Source organism: Macaca nemestrina, chromosome 20 (assembly GCF_043159975.1).
Source record: "Macaca nemestrina isolate mMacNem1 chromosome 20, mMacNem.hap1, whole genome shotgun sequence".
In the NCBI taxonomy this organism is placed as follows: domain Eukaryota; kingdom Metazoa; phylum Chordata; class Mammalia; order Primates; family Cercopithecidae; genus Macaca; species Macaca nemestrina.
The window spans coordinates 57,354,612-57,376,965 of record NC_092144.1 but is presented as its reverse complement, the minus strand read 5'-3'; the positions used below and the strand labels follow the sequence as shown (position 1 = coordinate 57,376,965).

At 45.8% G+C, this 22,354-nt stretch overlaps 1 protein-coding gene across 3 annotated transcripts in view; it reads right to left on the bottom strand.

Moving 5' to 3' along the window:
- LOC105478598 (SUMO1 activating enzyme subunit 1) overlaps positions 1-22,354 on the bottom strand; it is an 86,713-nt gene that overhangs the window by 42,231 nt on the left and 22,128 nt on the right. For all 3 annotated transcript variants that reach the window (XM_071087245.1, XM_071087246.1, XM_071087247.1), the window contains exons 4-6: positions 20,407-20,549; positions 17,605-17,704; positions 761-866 (exon numbers count right to left, since the gene is read on the bottom strand). In XM_071087245.1, coding sequence (XP_070943346.1) covers positions 761-866; positions 17,605-17,704; positions 20,407-20,549 — 349 coding nt within the window. The remainder of the gene's footprint in view (positions 1-760; positions 867-17,604; positions 17,705-20,406; positions 20,550-22,354) is intronic.

Here is a 22,354-nt window from a genome sequence, read left to right as displayed (position 1 = left end):
AAACCCCATCTCTACTAAAAATACAAAAAAATCAGCTGGGTGTGGTGGCGGGTGTCTGTAGTCCCAGCTACTCGGGAGGCTGAGGCAGGAGAATGGTGTAAACCCGGGAGGCGGAGCTTGCAGTGAGCTGAGATCCGGCCACTGCACTCCAGCCTGGGCAACAGAGTGAGACTCCGTCTTAAAAAAAAAAAAAAAAAAAAGGTGAAGAGAAATTGGTCGATCAGGCTTGGCAAGGTGGCTCATGCCTATAATCCAGTACTTCAGGGCCTGGGCATCATGGTGAAACCCCATCTGTACTCAAAATACAAAAATTAGCCGGGCGCAGTGGTGCATGCCTGTCATCCTAGCTACTGGCGACACTTTGACACCAGAATCGCTTCAACCCAGGAGGTGGAGGTTGCAGTGAGCTGACATTGTACCCCACTGCACTCCAGCCTGGGTGACAGAGCAAGACTCTGTTTAAAAAAAAAAAAAAAAAAAGAGGCTGAGGCTGCTCAATCTGTGACCTGTAACACTATTACCACAGGGTCAACTTATGGAGGTCATTTCAACAAGTAAAAAAAGCAAAAGTCATCAGAATCCAGAGTTCAATGGTGGACCTCATCCCCTTCACATGCCTTTCTCAAGTGATCACTGAGAACTAGCCAATGAAGAATGTCACCCAAGGCAAACATCACAAAACCATCTGGACCTTGCAACCACATCTGCAGAAATCTGAGCCAAAAGCCCTCCCTGGGTAAGTTGTGCTTTGAAGCCTCACCTTGAAGGAGAAAGTAGTCGGAAGTTGTGCGCTTCAGAGCAGCCTTTGCTTTCTCACTGCTCCAGTCCACCTCCAGGGCTTCTTTAACAGGACAGAAGACCACCTTCTGTGGAAAAACGGCAGAACTGCTTAGGAATAACATACGCTGACTTTCAATCACAAGGCAGTGGCTCTTCTCTATCGTAGAAAAATCTCATTATTTAAAGTTTACTGAACATTAAAAGAAGCAGGGGCCATTTGATCCAAGAAATGCTTATTGAATACTCACTATGTGCTTACCTTGAGGCTGGGGATGGACAACACAAACTCCCTGCACTGAAGGAAGACAGAGCCAAGCTCCCAAAGACCTGCTTCCATTCTGGCTCTTTAACTCTGGCTAGGCCAGGAGCGGTGGGTCACGCCTGTAATTCCAACACTTTGGGAGACCAAGGCAGGCGGATCACATGAGGTCAGAAGTTGGGAGACCAGCCTGGCCAACATGGTGAAACCCCCATCTCTACAAAAATACAAAAATTAGCTAGGTGTGGTGGCGGCTGCCTGTATCCCAGATACTTGGGAGGCTGAGGCAGGAGAATTGCTTGAATCCAGGAGGTGGAGTTTGCAGTAAGCTGAGCTCGTGTCACTGCACTCCAGCCTTGATGAAGGAGTGAGACTCCTCAAAAAAACCAAACCAAAACAAAAAACCCCTGGCTGTATTCACACTACAGGAATACTTCCACGATGAGGGGCAAGAATGTAAGTCTAACAATATTCTATAAAACGTTTTTGTAGTAGTAAACAAAAACAAAAATTAAATGTTTCCTGGCAGAGGAATGGTTTAATGATGATACATGACAGTAATAAATAACAGCAAGATAAACAATAAAGGAGATGGGACAAAGCTCCAGGTTGTGGAAAGAGGAACAGCATTTGCAAAAGCCCAGTGGTAGGCAGAAGGATGGCTAGGACCTATAAAGCTCAAATTATCTTGATAAATGCAATGACATATATTTTTACTTTGAAATACCATTTACAAGGCCAGGCATGGTGGCTCACACCTGTAATCCCAGCACTTTGGGAGGCTGAAGTGGGTGGACTGCCTGAGGTCAGGAGTTCAAGACCAGCCTGACCAACATAGTGAAACCCCGTCTCTACTAAAAATACAAAAATCAGTCGGACGTGGTGGCGGGCACCTGTAATCCCAGCTACTCGGGAGGCTGAGGCAGGAGAATAGCTTGAACCTAGGAGGGGGAGGTTGCAGTGAGCCCAGATCGCACCACTGCACTCCAGCCTGGGCAACAAGAGCGAAACTCTGTCTCAAAAACAACCACCACCACCACCACCACCACACATTTATGGTTGAGTGTGGTGGCTCACTTTTGTAATCTCAGCACCCTGGGAGGCCAAAGTGGCACAATCACCTGAGTCCAGGAGTCAAAGACCAGCCTAGGCAACAAAGTGAGACCCCGATCTCTACAAGTTAGCTGGGTGCAGTGGCATGCACCTGTGGTCCCAGCTTCACAGGAGGTTGAGGCAAGAGAATTGCTTTAGCACAGGAGGTAGAGGCAGCAGTGAGCCAGATTGTACTGCTGCAATCCAGCCTGAGTGACAGAAAAAAAAAGAAAAAAAAAGACTGAAATATTTGGAAATGACACATGTGGCATCATGCTGGGACCACTTTCACAAATGGTTCACACATAAACACACACACACAAAAATAGTTTTGGTTTTGTTTATTGTTTTTTTTTTCCAGACAGAGTCTCCCCCTCTGTCACCCAGGTTGGAGTGCAGTGCATGATCTCAGCTCGCTGCAACCTCTGCCTCCTGGGTTCAAGTAATTCTCAGGCCTCAGCCTCCCCAGTAGCTGGGACTACAGGTGCACGCCACCATGCCCGACTAATTTTTGTACTTTTAGTAGAGACAGGATTTCACTACATTGCCCAGGCTGGTCTCGAACGCCTGACCTCAGGTGATCTGCCTGCCTCGGCCTCCCAAAATGTTGGGGTTATAGGCGTGAGCCACTGTGACTAGCCAGAAAAAAGCAGTTTTTAGAATTAGCTACTCCTCAGAAGTTTAAGATAGCCCAGCTGGGGGAACACTGTTAGATCCCATCTCTAAAAAAAATTATTTTAGGCCACGCGTGGTATAGACTCTGTATATTTTTAAAAGGTTGGTGGTGGGCGATGGCGAGCGGGGGATGCAAATAATTTCAAACTTACAGAGGTGTCTTTCTTCCTCCCTCTCTCTCCATGCCCTCCCAACCAGATATTTAAAGAACAGAGAGACAAGACGATAACAGCGTAATTTGGGAAGCTAAGTGAACCAAGATCTATCAGTTACCAGGCTGTTTACAAAGCTTGCTAAGGATGCAAACAGATTTGACAGATAAAAGTTCAAATTGTTGCTGGGCGCAGGGCCTGTAATCCTGCCACTTTGGGAAGCTGAGGTGGGCGGATCACGAGGTCAGGAGATCAAGACCATCCTGGCTAACATGGTAAAACCCCGTCTCTACTAAAAACACAAAAAAATCAGCCCAGCGTGATGGCAGGCGCCTGTAGTCCCAGCTACTCGGGAGGCTGAGGCAGAAGAATGGTGTGAACCTGGGAGGCAGAGCTTGCAGTAAGCTGAATTCCACTGCACTCCAGCCCGGGCGACAGAGCAAGACTACGTCTCAAAAAATATATATATATAAATTTTTTTTTTTTTTTTTTTTTTTGAGACGGAGTCTCACTCTGTTGCCCAGGCTGGAGTGCAGTGGCCGGATCTCAGCTCACTGCAAGCTCCGCCTCCCGGGTTCACGCCATTCTCCTGCCTCAGCCTCCCGAGTAGCTGGGACTACAGGCACCCGCCACCTCTCCCAGCTAGTTTTTTTTTTTTTGTGCTTTTTAGTAGAGACGGGGTTTCACCGTGTTAGCCAGGATGGTCTCGATCTCCCGACCTCGTGATCCGCCCGTCTCAGCCTCCCAAAGTGCTGGGATTACAGGCTTGAGCCACCGCGCCCGGCCATAAATTTTTAAAAGTTCAAATTGTTGACTGGGCGCGGCGGCTCACACCTGTAATCCTAGCATTTTGGGAGGCCAAGGTGGGTGGATCACTAGAGGTCAGGAATTCGAGACCAGACTGGCCAACATGGTGAAATCCCGTCTCTACTAAAAATACCAAAAAAATTAGCCTAGTACAGTGGCAGGTGCCTGTAATCCCAGCAGATCGGGAAGCTGAGGCAGGAGAATCACTTGTACCTGAGAAGTGGAGGTTGCAGCGAACCAAAGTCATGCCACTGCACTCCAGCCTGGGCAACAGGGTGAGACACCGTCTCAAAAAAAAAAAAAAGTTCAATTTGCTAGTGAAGATTAAACAGTCATTTTTAGGTGGCTTTCCTTCAGGAGTTAAATCCATTGTTAAAGATAGTATACAAGATGTTTTCACTGCCCTCAAATCTTTTTGTCAATGGGTCTGTTTGACCTCAAGAAATAAGTCATGAAGTCGGCCTGGTGACATTTAATGCCTGCTATATAGACCACCAGGCCCTTCTCAACAAGTTTGAAATACACATCAAGTCATTTGCAATATGGTCTGGGAATGCCATCAGAATGAGGAAACACAGTATTACCAGGCAGGTTTCAAAAATTATCAAGAGTTCAATTTGGAGTCTCTGTTGTTTGCCTGACTATAAGCAATGAACCAACTAATATGTTAGGCTACTATATGATGAAACGGAGTAGGGGGTGGGTGTGGTGTTTTAGAATTTCAGTCCCAGGCAGGTCTTGCCTGTGAGCTAACACTTTCAGGGCCTGGGCAAGAGTATGAATGAACACCCATATATCATGTCTACATATTTAGTTATAAATCACACTAACAAACTATTAAGTGAAGTATATTGTATTATTCTGTCTTGACAAATACGCGTTCTTCATAACCACCTGGAAGGCCTGGATCAAATTTGAAATTTTCACACTCCTTAGGAGTTCTATGCCAGAATAAGGCACATCGGGAAAGCTGGCCCCCATCCGTGCCCACTTCTCTTCCCATGCCTGGCTCTGTCCCACAATACTGGTGGGTCTGCACTTGAGTGTGGCTACCCAGCTCATCCTTTCTCACCAAACCCCCATGCCTCTGGCCTAAGCATTCAGACATTGTGACAAGGCCTGCACTGCACAGGCAAAACAGGGAAGCAGCTCACAAGAAGCTTGGGGTTGTCTGGGCAGGAGATTTCTGGGGCCCTAGGTATCCATACTGTGCTCTACAACTGGGGGAGAAAGCCATAGGTGACAGCCAGAAGTGGGCACAGGGCCCCAACCAGGCCAATCAGATTTTCTCTCCTGGGAACGGAAAATGTGAAAGTTGGAATGCAGAAATGCAGATACACATAATGACAATGCTCTAAAGGGAAAGGCCACAAATTCCTAATGCCTCTGGGACTCCCCAGTGGCCCTGGTTTTTATTACTCCTCTCAGATAACAATATTCAGTGCTTCTTGCAGTCTACTTAACATCCCTTTTGGTTCAAACTAACTCATAATAATTAAAAACAAAACAAAACTTAACCAAGCTGCCTAACCTGTAGCAGCAGATGCAAAAGGCGGTACACCTGCCTTACCCACTCCACTGGCATTAGGTTTATAAAGAAAAAATATACCTCACAATGCCTTCAGGGAATCAGGAGTCTTTCAGGTGAGGCGCCCACAGTGTCTGCCAGGGAGTGGCATCCACTATCCACTGGAATGAACACACGAAAACAGGTAACTTACATGCCTCCTCTTCTCCATTTCCTCAGCTCAAGAATGCCTCTGCCTAGAATGCCTGAGCCACTCTCCACCATCCTTCACATACAATTCTGGGCTTAAGGATTTTAATCAACAATCTAGTTAAGACTAATAACAAGGTGGGGTGCGGTGGCTCACACCTATAATCCCAGCACTTTGGGAAGCCCAGGCACATCAGGAAAGTCGTGGATCGCCTGAGGTCAGAAGTTTGAGACCGGCCTGGCCAACATAGTGAAACTCCGTCTCCACTAAAAATATAAAAATTAGCTGGACATGGTGGCACATGCCTGTAGTCCCAGATGCTTGGGAGGCTGAGACAGGAGAATCACTTGAATCCAGGAGGCAGAGGTTGCAGTGAGTCGAGATCACGATCATGCCACTGTACTCCAGCCTGGGCAACAAAGCAAGACTCCGTCTCATAAATAAATAAATAAATAAATAAATAAATAAATAAATAAATAAGACTTGGCTCATGCCTGTAATCCCAGCACTTTCAGAGGTTGAGGCAAGTGGATCACAAGGTCAGGAGTTCAAGACCAGCCTGGCCAATACGGTGAAACCCCTTCTCTACTAAAAATACAAAAATTAGCTGGGCACGGTGGCTCACGCCTGTAATCCCAGCACTTTGGGAGGCTGAGATGGGCGGATCACGAGGTCAGGAGATCGAGACCATCCTGGCTAACACGGTGAAACCCCATCTCTACTAAAAATATAAAAAATTAGCCGGGCGTAGTGGCGGGCACCTGTAGTTCTAGCTACTTGGGAGGCTGAGGCAGGAGAATGGCATGAACCTGGGAGGCAGGGCTTGCAGTAAGCCAAGATCGCACCACTGCACTCCAGCCTGGGTGACAGAGCGAGACTCTGTCTCAAAAAAAAAACCCACAAAAATCAGCCAGGTGTGGTGGCAGGTGCCCGTAGTACCAGCTACTCAGGTACTACAGATGCAAGAGAATCACTTGAACCCGGGAGGTGGAGGTGCAGTGAGCCTAGATTGCGCCACTGCACTCCAGTCAGGGCGACAGATCAAGAATCCATTTCAAAAAAAAAAAAAAAAAAAAACTAATAACAAGCCTTCTTACAGCATTAACTCACCTCCTCTCTTCAAATGGGGATCAGTTTCCTGAGGTAGGAAAAGGCACAGCACTGAACAGACTAGACTTTCAATAAATACGCATGAGCTGACAGAATCCGACCTGCTTTTCATTTGCTAAAAACCTATGAGTAAATATAAAAGATGAATTCTCACCTGACGCGGTGGCTCAAGCCTATAATCCCAGCAGTTTGGGAGGCTGAAGCGGGAGGATCACGAGGTCAGGAGATCGAGACCATCCTGGCTAACAAGGTGAAACCCGTCCCTACTAAAAATACAAAAAATTAGCCGGGCGTGGTGGCGGGCACCTGTAGTCCCAGCTACTTGGGAGGCTGAAGCAGGAGAATCGCTTGAAGCTGGGAGGCAGAGGTTGCAGTGCACTGCACTCCAGCCTGGGCGACAGAGAAAGACTGTCTCAAAAAAAATAATAAAAGATCGGGCCGGGCGCGGTGGCTCAAGCCTGTAATCCCAGCACTTTGGGAGGCCGAGACGGGCGGATCACGAGGTCAGGAGATCGAGACCATCCTGTCTAACATGGTGAAAGCCCGTCTCTACTAAAAATACAAAAAACTAGCCGGGCATAGTGGCGGGCGCCTGTAGTCCCAGCTACTCGGGAGTCTGAGGCAGGAGAATGGCGAGAACCCGGCAGGCGGAGCTTGCAGTGAGCCGAGATCGCGCCACTGCACTCCAGCCTGGGAGAATGAGCAAGACTCCGTCTCAAAAAAAAAAAAAAAAAAAAATAATAATAATAATAAAAGATGAGTTCTCCACATAGCCCACCAACCATCAAATCGTTCTTGTTAGGAGCCATTTAGAATAGTAGGAAATGGCAATAACCTCAATAACCTCGATACAATAGGAGACTGATAAAATAGATTACAGCTAGGCAAGAAGAGGAAAAATGACATAGACATTTAAAATCACGCTCCCCGGCCGGGCGCGGTGGCTCACACCTGTAATCCCAGCACTTTGGGAGGCTGAGGCGGGCGGATCACAAGGTCAGGAGATCGAGACCACAGTGAAACCCCGTCTCTACTAAAAATACAAAAAATTAGCCGGGCGCGGTGGCGGGTGCCTGTAGTCCCAGCTACTTGGGAGGCTGAGGCAGGAGAATGGCAAGAACCCGGGAGGCGGAGCTTGCAGTGAGCCGAGATCGCGCCACTGCACTCCAGCCAGGGGAACAGAGCGAGACTCCATCTCCAAAAAAAAAAAACAAAAAAACAAAAAAACAAAATAAAATCACGCGCCCCAAAGCAGATTTGGGGAGTGCTTATTGAGTGAAAAAAGCAAAAGACAAAACCATGTACATATATATATACACACACATATACAAGCCAGGCGCAATGGCTCACGCCTGTAATCGCAAAACTTTGGCAGGCTGCTGTGGGTGGATCGCCTGAGGTCAGGAGTTTGAGACCAGCCTGGCAAACAAGGTGGAATGCCCTCTATTAAAAACACAAAACTTAGCCGGGTGTGGTAGCACGAGCCTGTAATCCCAGCTACTCAGGAGGCTGAGGCCAGAGGATCACTTGAACCTCAGCGGTGGAGGAGATCGCGCCACTGCACTCTAGCCTGGGCAATAAAGCAAGACTCTGTCTCTAAATAAATAAATAAATGGTGTAGTACTTGCATACACTTTATGCACATCCTTCCATATACTTTATTTATTTATTTATTTTTGAGACAGAGTCTTGCTTTGTCACCCAGGCTGGAGAGCAATAGGGCGATCTTGGCTCACTGCAACCTCTGCCTCCCAAGTTCAAGTGATTCTCTTGCCTCAGCCTCCTGAGTAGCTGGGTTTACGGGTGTGCCCCACCATGCCCAGTTAATTTTGTATTTCCATTAGAGATGGGGTTTCACCATGTTGGCCAGGCTGGTCTCCAACTCCTGACCTCAAGTGATTCACCCACCTTGGCCTCCCAAAGTGCTGGGATTTCAGGAGTGAGGCACTGTGCCCAGCCTCCCATATACTTTAAATCATCTCTAGATTACTTATAATACCTAATGTAATTGCTACATAAACAGTTGTTATATTGTATTGCTTGGAGAATGACAAAAAAAAAGTCTGTACATGTTTGGAACAGATAGACACAATGTTTTTTTCCCAAATATTTTATTAATATGATTTTAATATTTTTTTTGGATGTACTCCAAGCACACCAAATATTTGTGATCCACAGTTGGTTGAATCCATGAATGCAAAACCCATTAATAAGGAGAGCTAATCTTATATATTATATGTATTAAACAGTGCTCCAATGTTGTGGTATATACATAGAAAAATACTGAAAGGAAGGTTACAGTTATTTGGTAGTAGGATTAACATTTCGTTAACTTCTTCTGTATTTTCCACATTTGGAATTATGAACTTATTTTACTTAAAAAAAAATTTTTTTTTTTGAGACAGTGTGTTTGTTGCTCTGTCACCCAGGATGTGTAGTACAGTGGCACAATCTCAGCTCACTGCTGCCTCCACTTCCCAGGCTCAAGCAATCCTCCTGCCTCAGCTTCTCCAGTAGCTGAGACTACTGGCACGTGCTACCACGCCCAGCTAATTTTGGTAGAGACGGGGGTTTCACCATGTTGCCCAGGCTGGTCTCGAACTCCTGGGCTCAAGTGATCTGCCCACCTTGACCTCCCAAAGTGCTGGGATTACAGGCATGAGCCACTGCACCCAGCCTTATTTTACTTCTTAAATCAGGCCGAACATTAGTAACAGGTAATATAATTCTGCATATAAAGATGAATATAATCCCCATGTCCTACCCAATCAAAATTCCTGGGGTAGGGGGTGTGGAGGATTAGAGGGGCCAAGAATCTTTAAAAAGCTTTAAAAAAGTATTCTAACAAATGACAACCACAATCAAAACACATTTTTCACACTCAGCAGAATGGAAAAAAAAACGCCTGAAGTTACCAAATGTTACTGATACATACTCTTGGTTCTAGAATATAAATTGATAAAACCACTTTAGAGTTAACTTAACAGGGTCTGGTAAAGCTGAAAATGCCCTTATCTTAATTTTACTCCCAGGTACATACCCAAGAGAAATTAACACAATAGACCAAGGAGATCATCTATACACACACAAACAAAATGCTTATGCAGCACAATTTGTAACAGCAAAAACTTGCACACTCAAATGCTCATAAATAGAAAAATAGATATATAAATAGTAATGCATTCATGCAACAAAGACTCTAGCAAAAAACAAAAATAAAAACAAAACAAAAAACAAAAAGAAATGCCCTGCAGGGCTATCCAAGAGAACTAGCTGTGATGATGGAACAGAATGTAATCTGTGCTATGCAATACAGATGCCAATGGCCACATGTACTTACTGGCCACTTGAAATGTGACCAGTGAGACTGAGGAACTAAATCTTTTATTTTATTTGATTTTAATTAATTTAAATAGCCACCTGTGGCTAGTGGCTACCAAAATGGACAGCAAAGCCCTAGAACAACATATAAACAGATGGCCTCATAAACATGTTGCTGCTCCTTAAAAGCAGGTGGCAGCATGCATACAACATAAAACCAGTTTTTAAGAAGCTAAAAAGCATCCAAAACAATTCTATGTATTGCTTGGAAATACATAAGTAGTAAGAAGAAATGCATGGGAATGAGAAACCCAACTGAGGAGGGTGGTAACTTCTGTTGGAGGGAAAGCCAGAGGGCCTCACCGTACCAGTAATGTTTGGTGCTTCAAACTGAGTGGCAGGTCTATGATGGTAAGCTAAATCATTCTTAATTTATGCCTAAAATATTGTATAATAAGTTCCATGTCATTGCTTAGATTTATAAACACGTGATAAAACAGGAAGTCAAGCAGGGCTGTATCTGCCCCTTCCAGGTGTCTTTTTTAATTCACACAAATGTACCAGTAGCTCTGGGGTTACTTACCTGGTGAGGGCACAGGGAGAAGAAATAGAAGATAGAGAAGCAGCACACAGATTGGTACAAAAGTACTAAAAATGTTTGTGTTTTTCAAGTGGATAGTGTTTGTTTTGTTCCGTTATCTGTATGGATGTTGCCTATCTTCTTTTGTGCATGAAATATCACAATAAAAAAATATATAGGCCAGGTACGGTAACTCACACCTATAATCTCAGCACTTTGGGAGGTCAAGGCAAAAGGATCGCTTGAGGCCAGGAGTTTGAGATCAGCCTGGGCAACACAGGAAGATAATTCATCTAAAAAAACAAAACAACAAAAAAAAAACCCCAAAAAACTTAGCAGGGCATGGTGGCACACGCCTGCAGTCCCAGCTACCTTGAGGTGGGTGGGAGGATCCTTTAGCCTAGGATTTCAAGGCTGCAGTGAGCTGTGTTCGTGCCACCACACTCCAGCCTGGGCTACAGAGTTACATCCTATCTCAAAAATAAATAATACATAAAATTAAATATAGATAGATAAGCTAACATTAGTATCCCCCACCCCAACTAACTCTCCGACCTGGAAAACTTGCTATCAGCATTCCACCTAACTGCAAATTTACAACCCTCGTTACCCTATTTTCACTCCTTTGAACCAAGTAGTTCTGATTAATAATTAGCAGGATTGGCCGGGCGCGGTGGCTCAAGCCTGTAATCCCAGCACTTTGGGAGGCCGAGACGGGCGGATCACGAGGTCAGGAGATCGAGACCATCCTGGCTAACACGGTGAAACCCCGTCTCTACTAAAAAATACAAAAAACTAGCCGGGTGAGGTGGTGGGCGCCTGTAGTCCCAGCTACTCGGGAGGCTGAGGAAGGAGAATGGCGTAAACCTGGGAGGCGGAGCTTGCAGTGAGCTGAGATCCGGCCACTGCACCCCAGCCTGGGCGGCAGAGCAAGACTCAGTCTCAAAAAAAAAAAAAAAAAAAAAAAAATTAGCAGGATTGGCCAGGAGTGGTGGCTCACGCTTATAATCCCAGCACTTTGGGAGGCCAAGGCAGGCAAATCACGAGGTCAGGAGATCGAGACCATCCTGGCTAACACGATGAAACCCCGTCTCTACTAAAAAAAAACACAAAAAAACTAGCCCAGCGAGGTGGCGGGTGCCTGTAGTCCCAGCTACTCGGGAGGCTGAGGTAGGAGAATGGCGTAAACCTGGGAGGCGGAGCTTGCAGTAAGCCGAGATCCAGCCACTGCACTCCAGCCTGGGCGACAGAGCCAGACTCTGTCTCAAAAAAAAAAAAAAAAGAAAGAAAATTAGCTGGGCATGGTGGTGGGCGCCTGTAGTCCCAGCTACTCGGGAGGCTGAGGCAGGAGAACGGCATGAACCCAGGAGGTGGAGCTTGCAGTGAGCCGAGATTGCGTCACTACACTCCAGCCTGGGCGACAGAGTGAGACTCCACCTCAAAAAACAAAAAAAAATACAAAAATTAGCTGGGCATGGTGGCGCACAACTGTAGTCCCAGTTACTCCGAAGGCTGAGGCAGGAGAATCACTTAAACCCAGGAGGCGGAAGTTGCAGTGAGCTGAGATCATGCCACTGCACTCCAGCCTGATGACAGAGCGAGACTCCATCTCAAAAAGAAAAAGAGAAACAAAGAAACAAACAAACAAAAAACAAAAGGCCAGGATTTTGGACCTCTCTGGTCCGAGGGTTCCAGTCCAGGCAACTGAATGACTTCTAAATATTCCTGGGCAAGTCTATTGTCTTCTTTGATATTCTGTTCTCTCAGCTTAGTTCAAATAACCTAAACCATGAGAATTAATATACTAGAAGGTTAATTCATTTCATAGGTAACAAAGAAGGTCACTTCAATTACTCTTTTTTAAAACGGAAATAATCAGGCTGGAAGTTGTGGCTCATGCCTATCATCCCAGTACTTTGGGAGGCCGAGGTGGGTGAATCACTTGAGGTCAGGAGTTTGAGACCAGCCTGGCCAATATGGAGAAATACTGTCTCTACTAAAAACACAAAAATTAGCAAGTGTGGTGGCGCACACCTGCAGTCTCAGCTACTCTGGAGGCTGAGACAGGAGAATTGCTTGATCCCGGGAGGCACAAGCTGCAGTGAGCTGAGATTGTGCCAGTGCACTCCAGCGTGGTTAACAGAGCAAGACTCCATCGCAGAAATAACAACAATTTTTAAAAATTAAAAATTAGGCCGGGCGCGGTGGCTCAAGCCTGTAATCCCAGCACTTTGGGAGGCCGAGACGGGCGGATCACGAGGTCAGGAGATCGAGACCATCCTGGCTAACACGGTGAAACCCTGTCTCTACTAAAAAATACAAAAAACTAGCCGGGCGAGGTGGCGGGTGCCTGTAGTCCCAGCTACTCGGGAGGCTGAGTGAGGCAGGAGAATGGCGTAAACCCGGGAGGCGGAGCTTGCAGTGAGCTGAGATCCGGCCACTGCACTCCAGCCTGGACCACAAAGCGAGACTCCGTCTCAAAAAAAAAAAAAAAAAAAAAAAAAAAATTAAAAATTAGCCAGGTGTAGTGGATGTCTGTAATTCCAGCTACTTGGGAGGTTGCAGTGAGCAGTGTTTGAACCACTGCACTTCAGCCTGGGTGACAGAGTACTGAGACCTTGCTTCAAAGAAAAAAAAAGGAAGAAAATAATTTCCTCCAGGGTTGTTGGATTATGCTGCAGTTAACAGCCACCACTACACTGAACAAATATTCCCTGGATATGACTGTGCTAGACACTGGACTAGCAGTCTAGCAGTGAACAAGACTGCCTTTCCCCTATGGAGCTTCAAATGGAAAGGGGGGAGACAGAGACAATCAATCTCAAGGGCCATCAGCAGTGGTAACCAAGGTACCACATGAAAGAAAAAGAACTCGACTGTTTCTTTAATGACGGGTGTGGGAGAGGATGAGAAGGTTGTCAACAAATTGCTCAGAAAGAGGGAGTCAAAAGAATGAATCACTCCTCAACTGTGGAATTTCTCAACTAATTCATGAAAAGTGTATTAATAGTACTCCAAATTAGTCACCTATTTCAGGAGCAGAAGTAAAATTAAATCTGTATTTCTGGTGCAGTCAGGAACAAATCCTACTTTGCCTTTAATTTTTAAAGAGCTATTAGAGAGTAACCACTGTCAGGCATCTCATCATCTGTGGCAGCACCTGACACAAATAACTCACGATAAAGAAACGTAAACATGGGAGCATGACAGTGGCCTTTTACCCTAAAGGTTTTCCAGAATGATCCCGATGTTCACACATTTTATCCTACCATCCTCCTAATATGTCACATTACCCTAGAAACTTCAGGGGGATCCTTCTTTGTAAATCATAGGGTGAGCCAATGCCCGTACCCACTGTCTACGCTCTCGCCTTCTTCCACAGCTGTGTGACCTTGGTCAGGTCACTTAATTTCTCGTAGCTTCTTTATCAGCTGTAGGTGTGGACAACAAGACTGGATGTGATTCCCTGCGCTCAACACTGCCTTGCACACAGTAGGTATTCTGCAACTCACAGAAAGAGCTGGCTGTGGCAGTGAGGGCAGCCAGAGCAACTCTGCCCCCACATCAGTCTTTCAGTTTATCCTACTTCCTCGGACGGAGCACTGCTCCGGGCTCTGGTGCCTGGAAAGTTTGTCCCTCACATGCCAACACAAACAACTCTTCCTCTGGGAAACTTTTGTGGGCACTTCCTCACCACCACCTCATTGCTCTCTCCTCTGTCTCCTGAACGTCAGTGTCCATGTGAGGCTTGTGCCCGAGACCTGATTGTGACGAAATCTGTCTCAAATCTTCTCCTGGGCACCAAAGAAAGCAAACAAACTACTGAGCACCTATTTCTGGAAAAGGCATTTTCTTAAGGCCTTATTTATCAGAATGGCACAGGTGCTAGAAAGGCCCACCAGCTTCCTAGAGGGTGTGAAAACCACAGGCTGTTTTTCCTTTTTGTTTTTTAACGTTACTAATTTAGGAGCACAAAGTGTACCTTGAAGCAAAAGTGGCTTTACAACCTTTGATTAAACCTAGGGAAAAGGGGGAGGGGAAGGGAACCCTAACCAGAAAACCTTTCACAGGAAACAGGAAGCGGCTGCTTCCCCACCCCCACCCTGCACTCTCTGAGCACAACCCAACTAGTTATTCTGTACAATTAGGCAGAACAGCAGCATCAGAATCAAGGAATCTTTGGTGTTGGAAGAGAACCTTGAAATCACAGGGCCATCTGTACCAAAACGGAAGGAGGCATGTTATTGCAAGGTGACAAAGCCATGGCCAAAACCCAGTCCAGCCCACTCTGTCCGCAGGGCCCTTGGGAGGCCACACAAAGGCAAGGTTTGGAATCCCGGGGATTGTCAGCAGGAATGCACTGAATGCCTCATAACCTTAAGGGCTTGGGGTTGGAATCTGAGCCTGAATTGTTCAAGTGTAACAGCTGACTAACAATGTCAGCTGGAGAATATTTTGATACCTTCCAGCTCAGCTCCACATAGGAAGAGGCTGCACAAAAACCTCTGTGCCTGTAGGGCCCTCCGTAATGGTAGGCAAAGGCCTGGGCTGCCTACATTCTCCTCATAGCGACATCAAGTGGTTCCCAAAAGGTTTCCAGATCCACCCCAGTGGGCACCATCAGAACTGACTCCAGGGAAACTTCCAGCTGTGAATGGCTAACAAAGCTAGGCACTCTCTCCATTTGAATGTGAAAGACCCGCCTCAATCAGAGAAGGCCCTTAAGCCATAAAACCCTTCACACCAAGGCCAAGTGTCACACTTGTAAGAGGGTGTGATTTATAAACTGACAGCACCCACAAAGCAGCTTTTGTACTCCTCCGTTTGTTAACAATTTATCTCCCCCCACCAAATTCATGGAGCTATTCAGATAAATCTTGACTGGGCCTCAAAAAGAAAGAAAGGCAGAAAGAAAGGGACCCAAGTTTTGGCCAAAACACCAAGGTTCACTCTGGATAATTACGGTTCTGTGAATAGACACTAAAATTAGGGCTTAATTCCTCTGTATCACACTTACAGCACCAAACTACTCCAACACAAACACAAAAAGAGAAAGAAAATCTCCAACGCCGCCTTGCTGGAGACTCTGAGAGTTCCACTTTTGTGGTTTTCTGCAGTCTCTTTTGTGGTTTCTGAACTCTTTAGAATCCCCTCGTTAGCGTAATTTAACTCAACATTCTGACCAACTGTTTTTCTTTCTCAACATTTAAATCTACAAAGCAAAGAGTAAATATGGGCTTGGTCATGTCTTTCCTCTCAGTTCAATGAAACCAATTCTGGCCCCTTCATCTTACTTTCCCCATCGCATGGTTCCCATCTCAGATTCCAGCACTAGCAACAGAAACCATCGTCTTCTGACCCCTTCTCCACTCCTTTCTTTTTTTTTTTTTTTTGAGACGGAGTCTCGCTCTGTTGCCCAGGCTGGAGTGCAGTGGCGCGATCTCGGCTCACTGCAAGCTCCGCCTCCCGGGTTCATGCCATTCTCCTGCCTCAGCCTCCCGAGTAGCTGGGACTACAGGCGCCCACAACCACGCCCGGCTAATTTTTTGTATTTTTAGTAGAGACGGGGTTTCACCGTGGTCTCGATCTCCTGACCTTGTGATCCGCCCGCCTCGGCCTCCCAAAGTGCTGGGATTACAGGCGTGAGCCACCGCGCCCGGTCTCCACTCCTTTCTAAAAATGTAATTATTGCACCTGATCCAAATAGAGGCTGAGCACCCTAATATAAACTACATTAACAAATATGAATCTGATAACACCTGTCAACATTGAAAAACTTTTCTTATTAAAGGTTGTTTGGCAAAAGGAAAAAACAGGCAAAGAAAACTTTTTTTTTTCTTGAGACAGTCTCGCTCTGTCACCAGACTGGAGTTCAGTGCTGCCGTCTCGGCTCACTGCAACCTCTGCCTCCGGGGTTCAAGCTATTCTCCTGCCTCAGCCTCCTGAGTAGCTGGGACTACAGGCATGCACCACCTTGCCCGGCTAATTTTTATATTTTTAGCAGAGAAAATACAAAAAATTTTTTGTTTTGCCTTTTTTTTTTTGTTTTAGACAGGATCTTGCTCTGTTGCCCAGGCTGGGGTGCAGTGGTGTGACCATGGCTCATTGCAGACTCCACCTCCCAGGCTCAAGCAATCCTCCACGCTGAGCCTCTGAGTAGCTGGGCCTACAGGTGCTCACCACACCAGACACATTTTTACTTTTTTTTTTGTAGACATAGGGTCTTGCTATTGTAACCAGGGCTGGTGTTTTGCCACTTAAAAAAAAAAAAAAAAGTTTTCTGGTCGGGCATGGTGGCTCATGCCTATAATCCCAGCACTTTGACGGGGGCTGAGGCAGGTGGATCACGAGGTCAAGAGATAAAGACCATCCTGGCCAACATGGTGGAATCCCATCTCTACTAAAAATACAAAAATTAGCTGGGTGTGGTGGCACATGCCTGTAGTCCCAGCTACTCAGGAAGCTGAGGCAAGAGAACCTCCTGAACCTGGGAGGCGGAGGTTGCAGTGAGCTGAGATTGCACCACTTCAGCCTGGACACAGCGAGACTTCACCTCAAAAAATAAAAATAAAAAAAAGAAGTTTGGAGCCGGGCACAGTGGCTCACGCCTGTAATCCCAGCACTTTGGGAGGCCAAGGCGGGTGGATCACCTGAGGTCAGGAGTTCGAGACCAGCCTGGCCAACATGGCGAAACCCTGTCTCTACTAAAAATACAAAAAAAATTAGCCAGGGGTGCTACTTGGGAGGATGAGGCAGGAGAACTGCTTGAACCCAGGAGGTGGAGGCTATAGTGAGCCGAGATCATGCCACTGCACTCCAGCCTGAGCGACAAGACAAAAATTCCGTCTCACAAAAAAAAAAAAGTTTGGGACAGAGCCTACAAAAGTTTGCATTTCTCATTGTCTTGAAAAATCCCATCTGGAATCACTGGGCCCACATTCCCTCACAGCAACAGCTGGCTGACACTAAGCTGTGGCAGTCTCCCTTTAGATAGGACAAGCACTCGCCCCACCCCTTCAAGAAGTGCTTTCTCTTCTCCTTTTCAATCATCATTGCCCGTCCCCTCCAAGGCCCTAGGGTTTCTGACCTCTGTTCCCACATTACACATACCTTTTTGACCATCGTTGTCTCAGAAGAATCAAGTTTTGCTCTCTTGGTATCGGGCCCATCTTCTACTCCTTGGCTAACTTTGGCAATTTTAGTTTTCTCCCTAGAGGGTGACAAGGGGAGGGAATGTAATTTTACCCTAGGAATCATGCTACTGGAATCAAAAAAAGCCTCTCCAGGTCACAGATTGGGATGGTGGTTAAGGGCAAAAGCTTTGGAGTCAGATCTCGGTTCAAATCCCAGCTCTGCCATTGATAACATGATGAGTCTGGTACTCACACTGTTGGGCACTCAGGAAATTACCGTGGGAAAAACAGAGCAGCATACGTTGCTCAGCACACTGCCAGGCACACAGCTGCTCTCAATAAATCAAAGTGATTACTTTGTAAAGACTCTACTTGAATCATGAAATAAATAGCCAAACTTGGCCAGGTGCAGTGGCTCACGCCTGTAATCCCAGCACTTTGGGAGGCCAAGGTGGGCAGATCACTTGAGGTCAAGTGTTTGAGACCAGCCTGGCCAACATGGCAAAACCCCATCTCTACTAATAGTACAAAAAATTAGCCGGGCGTCGTGGCGTGTGCCTGTAATCCCAGCTACTCGCGAGGCTGAGGCAGGAAAATTGCTTGAACCCAGGAGGCGGAGGTTGCAATGAGCTGAGATCACACCACTGCACTCCAGCCTGGGCAGCTGGGTGAAACTCCGTCTCAGAAAAAAAAAAATTGCCAAACTTAATTCTGCCCCTCTGCTGTGGGCATCTTATGTTAAAATAATCTGGACTGCTTTCCACTACTATGACTTCTTTAAAATACGCCCAAAGAAGCCAGGCACAGTGGCTCACGTTTGTAATCCCAGCACTTTGGGAGGCTGAGGTGGGTGGACAACCTGAGGTCAGGAGTTCGAGACCAGCCTGGCCAACATAGTGAAATCCCATCTCTACTAAAAATACAAAAATTAGCCGGGCATGGTGGTGGGCGCCTGCAGTCCCAGCTGCTCGGGAGGCTGAAGTAGGAGAATAACTTGAATCCGGGAGGTGGGGGTTGCAGTGAGTCAAGATCGTGCCATTGTACTCCAGCCTGGGTGAAAAGAGCAAAACTCCATCTCAAAAATAATAGCCGGGCGCGATGGCTCATGCCTGTAATCCCAGCACTCAGGGAGGCCGAGGTGGGTGGATCACCTGAGGTCCGGAGTTTGAGGCCAGCCTGACCAACATGGAGAAACCCTGTCACTACTAAAAATACAAAATTAGCCGGGCATGGTGGCACATGCCTGTAATCCCAGCTACTCCAGAGGCTGAGGCAGGAGAATGGCTTGAACCTGGGAGGCGGAGGTTGTTGTGAGCCGAGATCGCACCACTGCACTCCAGCCTGGGCAACAAAAGCAAAACTCCGTCCCTAAAAAATAAATAAATAATAATAATATGCCCAAAGAACTAGATTATCCTAAAGCCATAAAACACTAGAGTTAGTAGATGTCTGTAACATGCCTGTCCTTCCCCCATCTTGATTTTACAGGCAAGAAACTTGGAGACCAGAGAAATTTCAGTGATTTGCCTGAGAGGCTGAACAAGAGAACAGTTCTCAGTCTCCTGGTAGGAAGCTCCTACCTCACAGAGCCTGTCTTTCTTTTTGGAGGGGGTGGTCAGAAACTGCAGCCAAAATACCTAACTCATATAGTTTTACAATAACAGATCATCTGCCATCTTTCACCCAGAGACTACAAAGTCAAAACACTACAAGTCCTGTCATGTGAGAATTACCAAATTCTGCAGCCTCAATGTTCAACATGAGAGGATGAGGTCTGTTTGTTCTACCAGAGTCGTCTCTCTGGATATTGGATAGCTTTTCCAAGGTAGACTTTGGCTGAATGTGCCTCCAGAGTCACTCAACTAACTATTTTGTACTCATTTTACTATCTCTCAACTTGAAAACGTGTAAGTAGGCCAGGCGCGGTGGCTCATGCCTGTAATCCCAGCACTTTGGGAGGCCGAGGTGGGCGGATCACCTGAGGTCGGGAGTTCGAGACCAGCCTGACCCATACGGAGAAACCCCATCTCTACTAAAAATACAAAATTAGCCAGGCTTGGTGGTGCATGCCTATAATTCCAGCTACTTGGGAAGGCTAAGGCAGGAGAATCGCTTGAATGTGGGAGATGGAGGTTGAGGTGAGCCGAGACTGCGCCATTGCACTCCAGCCTGGGCAACAAGAGCAAAACTCTGTCTCAAAAAAAAAAAAAAGAAAACATGTAAGCCCAGGCTGGGGAACAAATGTTTACAATCAGAGCAAGCCTTCCCTATGCAGAAAATGTGACTTTACCACCTGAGGCCCAGACTGATCAAACAAATACCCATGTGGTGTACTTTTACTGCTGTAAAACTCTGCTTGCTTTAGGCTTTAGATTTAGTCCATCATTTTGGAAAGCAGGGGCATACCTCCTAAAATTCTGAACCCACAATCTATTGTATGTGGCAAGTTGTTAATGACTTGGTTTCAGAATGTTCTAAGTATTATAATCAAATTATTTCCTTAGATGGTTGTTTTCTACCAGTAAATAAGACTAAATTTTGAAAAGTGTTATGTTGTCATCTAGGCGCAATGGCTCATGCCTGTAATCCCAGAACTTTGGGAAGCCAAGGTGGGAGGCTCACTTGAGCCCAGGAGTTAAAGACCAGCTTGAACAACATAGCTTAGATCCTGTCTCTACACATAAATACATACATACATACATACATACATACATAATTTTTAAAAAAAAGTATAAAAAGGAGAAAATGTTACATTCTCCCCGCCTCTCCCAACACTTACTCTACAAACTCATGCTCTCCTAGATTGGCAAATGTGTATCCATGGTAGCCAAAAACATCTCCTGTAAAGAACTTGATGCTATTTTTGTGACAGATCTGGTCAACTTTAACTATGACATCCCTGGAGCAGCAAGTCAGACACACCTGCAGAAAGAAAGAAATTGGCTGGGTGTGAGTTTTGCATACTGTGAATCACTGCCCTGATGTCTAAATAAATCTTAATGAACAGTCTCTCTGGGCATGTTTAAAACACGTTTCAAACTGGTACAACAGGTTCTTTGCGTCCTATGGCTAGAAGACAAAAGAAAAGTTGCAGGTTTCAATGTGTAGAAAATATAAGTTGCCGGGCGCAGTGGCTCAAGCCTGTAATCCCAGCACTTTGGGAGGCCGAGACGGGCGGATCACGAGGCCAGGAGATCGAGAGACGATCCCGGCTAACACGGTGAAACCCCGTCTCTACTAAAAAATTCAAAAAAACTAGCCGGGCGAGGTGGCGGGCGCCTGTAGTCCCAGCTACTTGGGAGGCTGAGGCAGGAGAACGGCATAAACCCGGGAGGCGGAGCTTGCAGTGAGCTGAGATCCGGCCACTGCACTCCAGCCTGGGTGACAGAGCAAGACTCCGTCTCAAAAAAAAAAAAAAAAAAAAGAAAATATAAGTTATGAGACTGTCATGTTCTGCAGCCAAAATAAAATGTGTTTAGCTAAAAAGTAAAAGCCATTCAACAAATGTTTTCTGTAATCCATGAACATATACACATCTCATAGTTTTCATGAAAAAAAAAATAACTTAGCAAGTTGTTTCTAAACCGTTAAATCTATTAAAATCCAAATAAGCTACAGTGAGAAGTAAAACCAGTTTTTTAAACTGACCCAAAGGTCATGTTTAAATACAAGTGCTTTTTTTCCCCCTCCTTTTGATTGATATGTTAAGATAAAGAAGATAAACAAGTCCTGTTGAGATCATTTTTCCACAGATTGCGGTGTGAAACTTTATCTGAATTTAAGGACAAAAGAAAAGGTTATAGACCAAGTGACCTTCCATTTGGGCTTAGACAATGAACTGGTGATTCACTCAGTGGAATTATCAGTGTTGCTCTGGGGCCTCCAGGTTGTATTCCAGTAAGTTGAGGTATTGGAAATGGCTAAGTTCTACTGCACAAAATACCGTCTTTCTGGGAGAAGCTTTGTGATCATGGTCAAAAGACAACTTCCAAATTGCACATGCTTTCTCCTGAACAAAAGGGCATTTTCACTTGATAGACCCTCTTTGCCGTTGTCTAGCAGCCTGAATACCGAAATAACACTCACAGAGAAATGTATTCCTTTGGTGTTTCAAAGGATGCAGCCACCCAAGGAAAAATCCCATCTAAAAGGTAAGAAATCCACAGGTGAACATGCAACCAATTGATCAAATGGAACCCTGCAGAGTCTAAAGTAACTATCAAACCTGCAAGGACCAGCCAAACACGGCCTGCAAGGCAGACAACATAGTCCCATGCACACAGATTACACAATCAACTGGCCTCACACTTCAGTTTTAACAAACCCTCTTTCTACTTCTACAAGTTCGAGGGACACCTGGCATAAAATAAATGTGGTTACTGCAGATAAGAAAATGAAGACTTATGCCCAAATGGAAAGTGTCCCAATACCTGAAGTTAAAAAATAGAAAGGACTAGGAAAAAGAAAACAGGACAAATGCACAGATGATCCATCTTTCCAAGCCCATATTTGAACAGATGCACATATGAAATAGAAAAGTGTAAAAACGGGAGGCTAAGGCAGAGAACTGCTTAAACCAGGGAGGTGGAGGTTGCAGTGAGCTGAGATCATGCCACTGCACTCCAGCCTGGGCGACAGAGTGAGACTCCATCTCAAAAAAAAAAAAAAAAAGAAAGAAAGAAAAGTGTAAAAAAACAGGCTGGCTGCGGTGGCTCACACCTGTAATC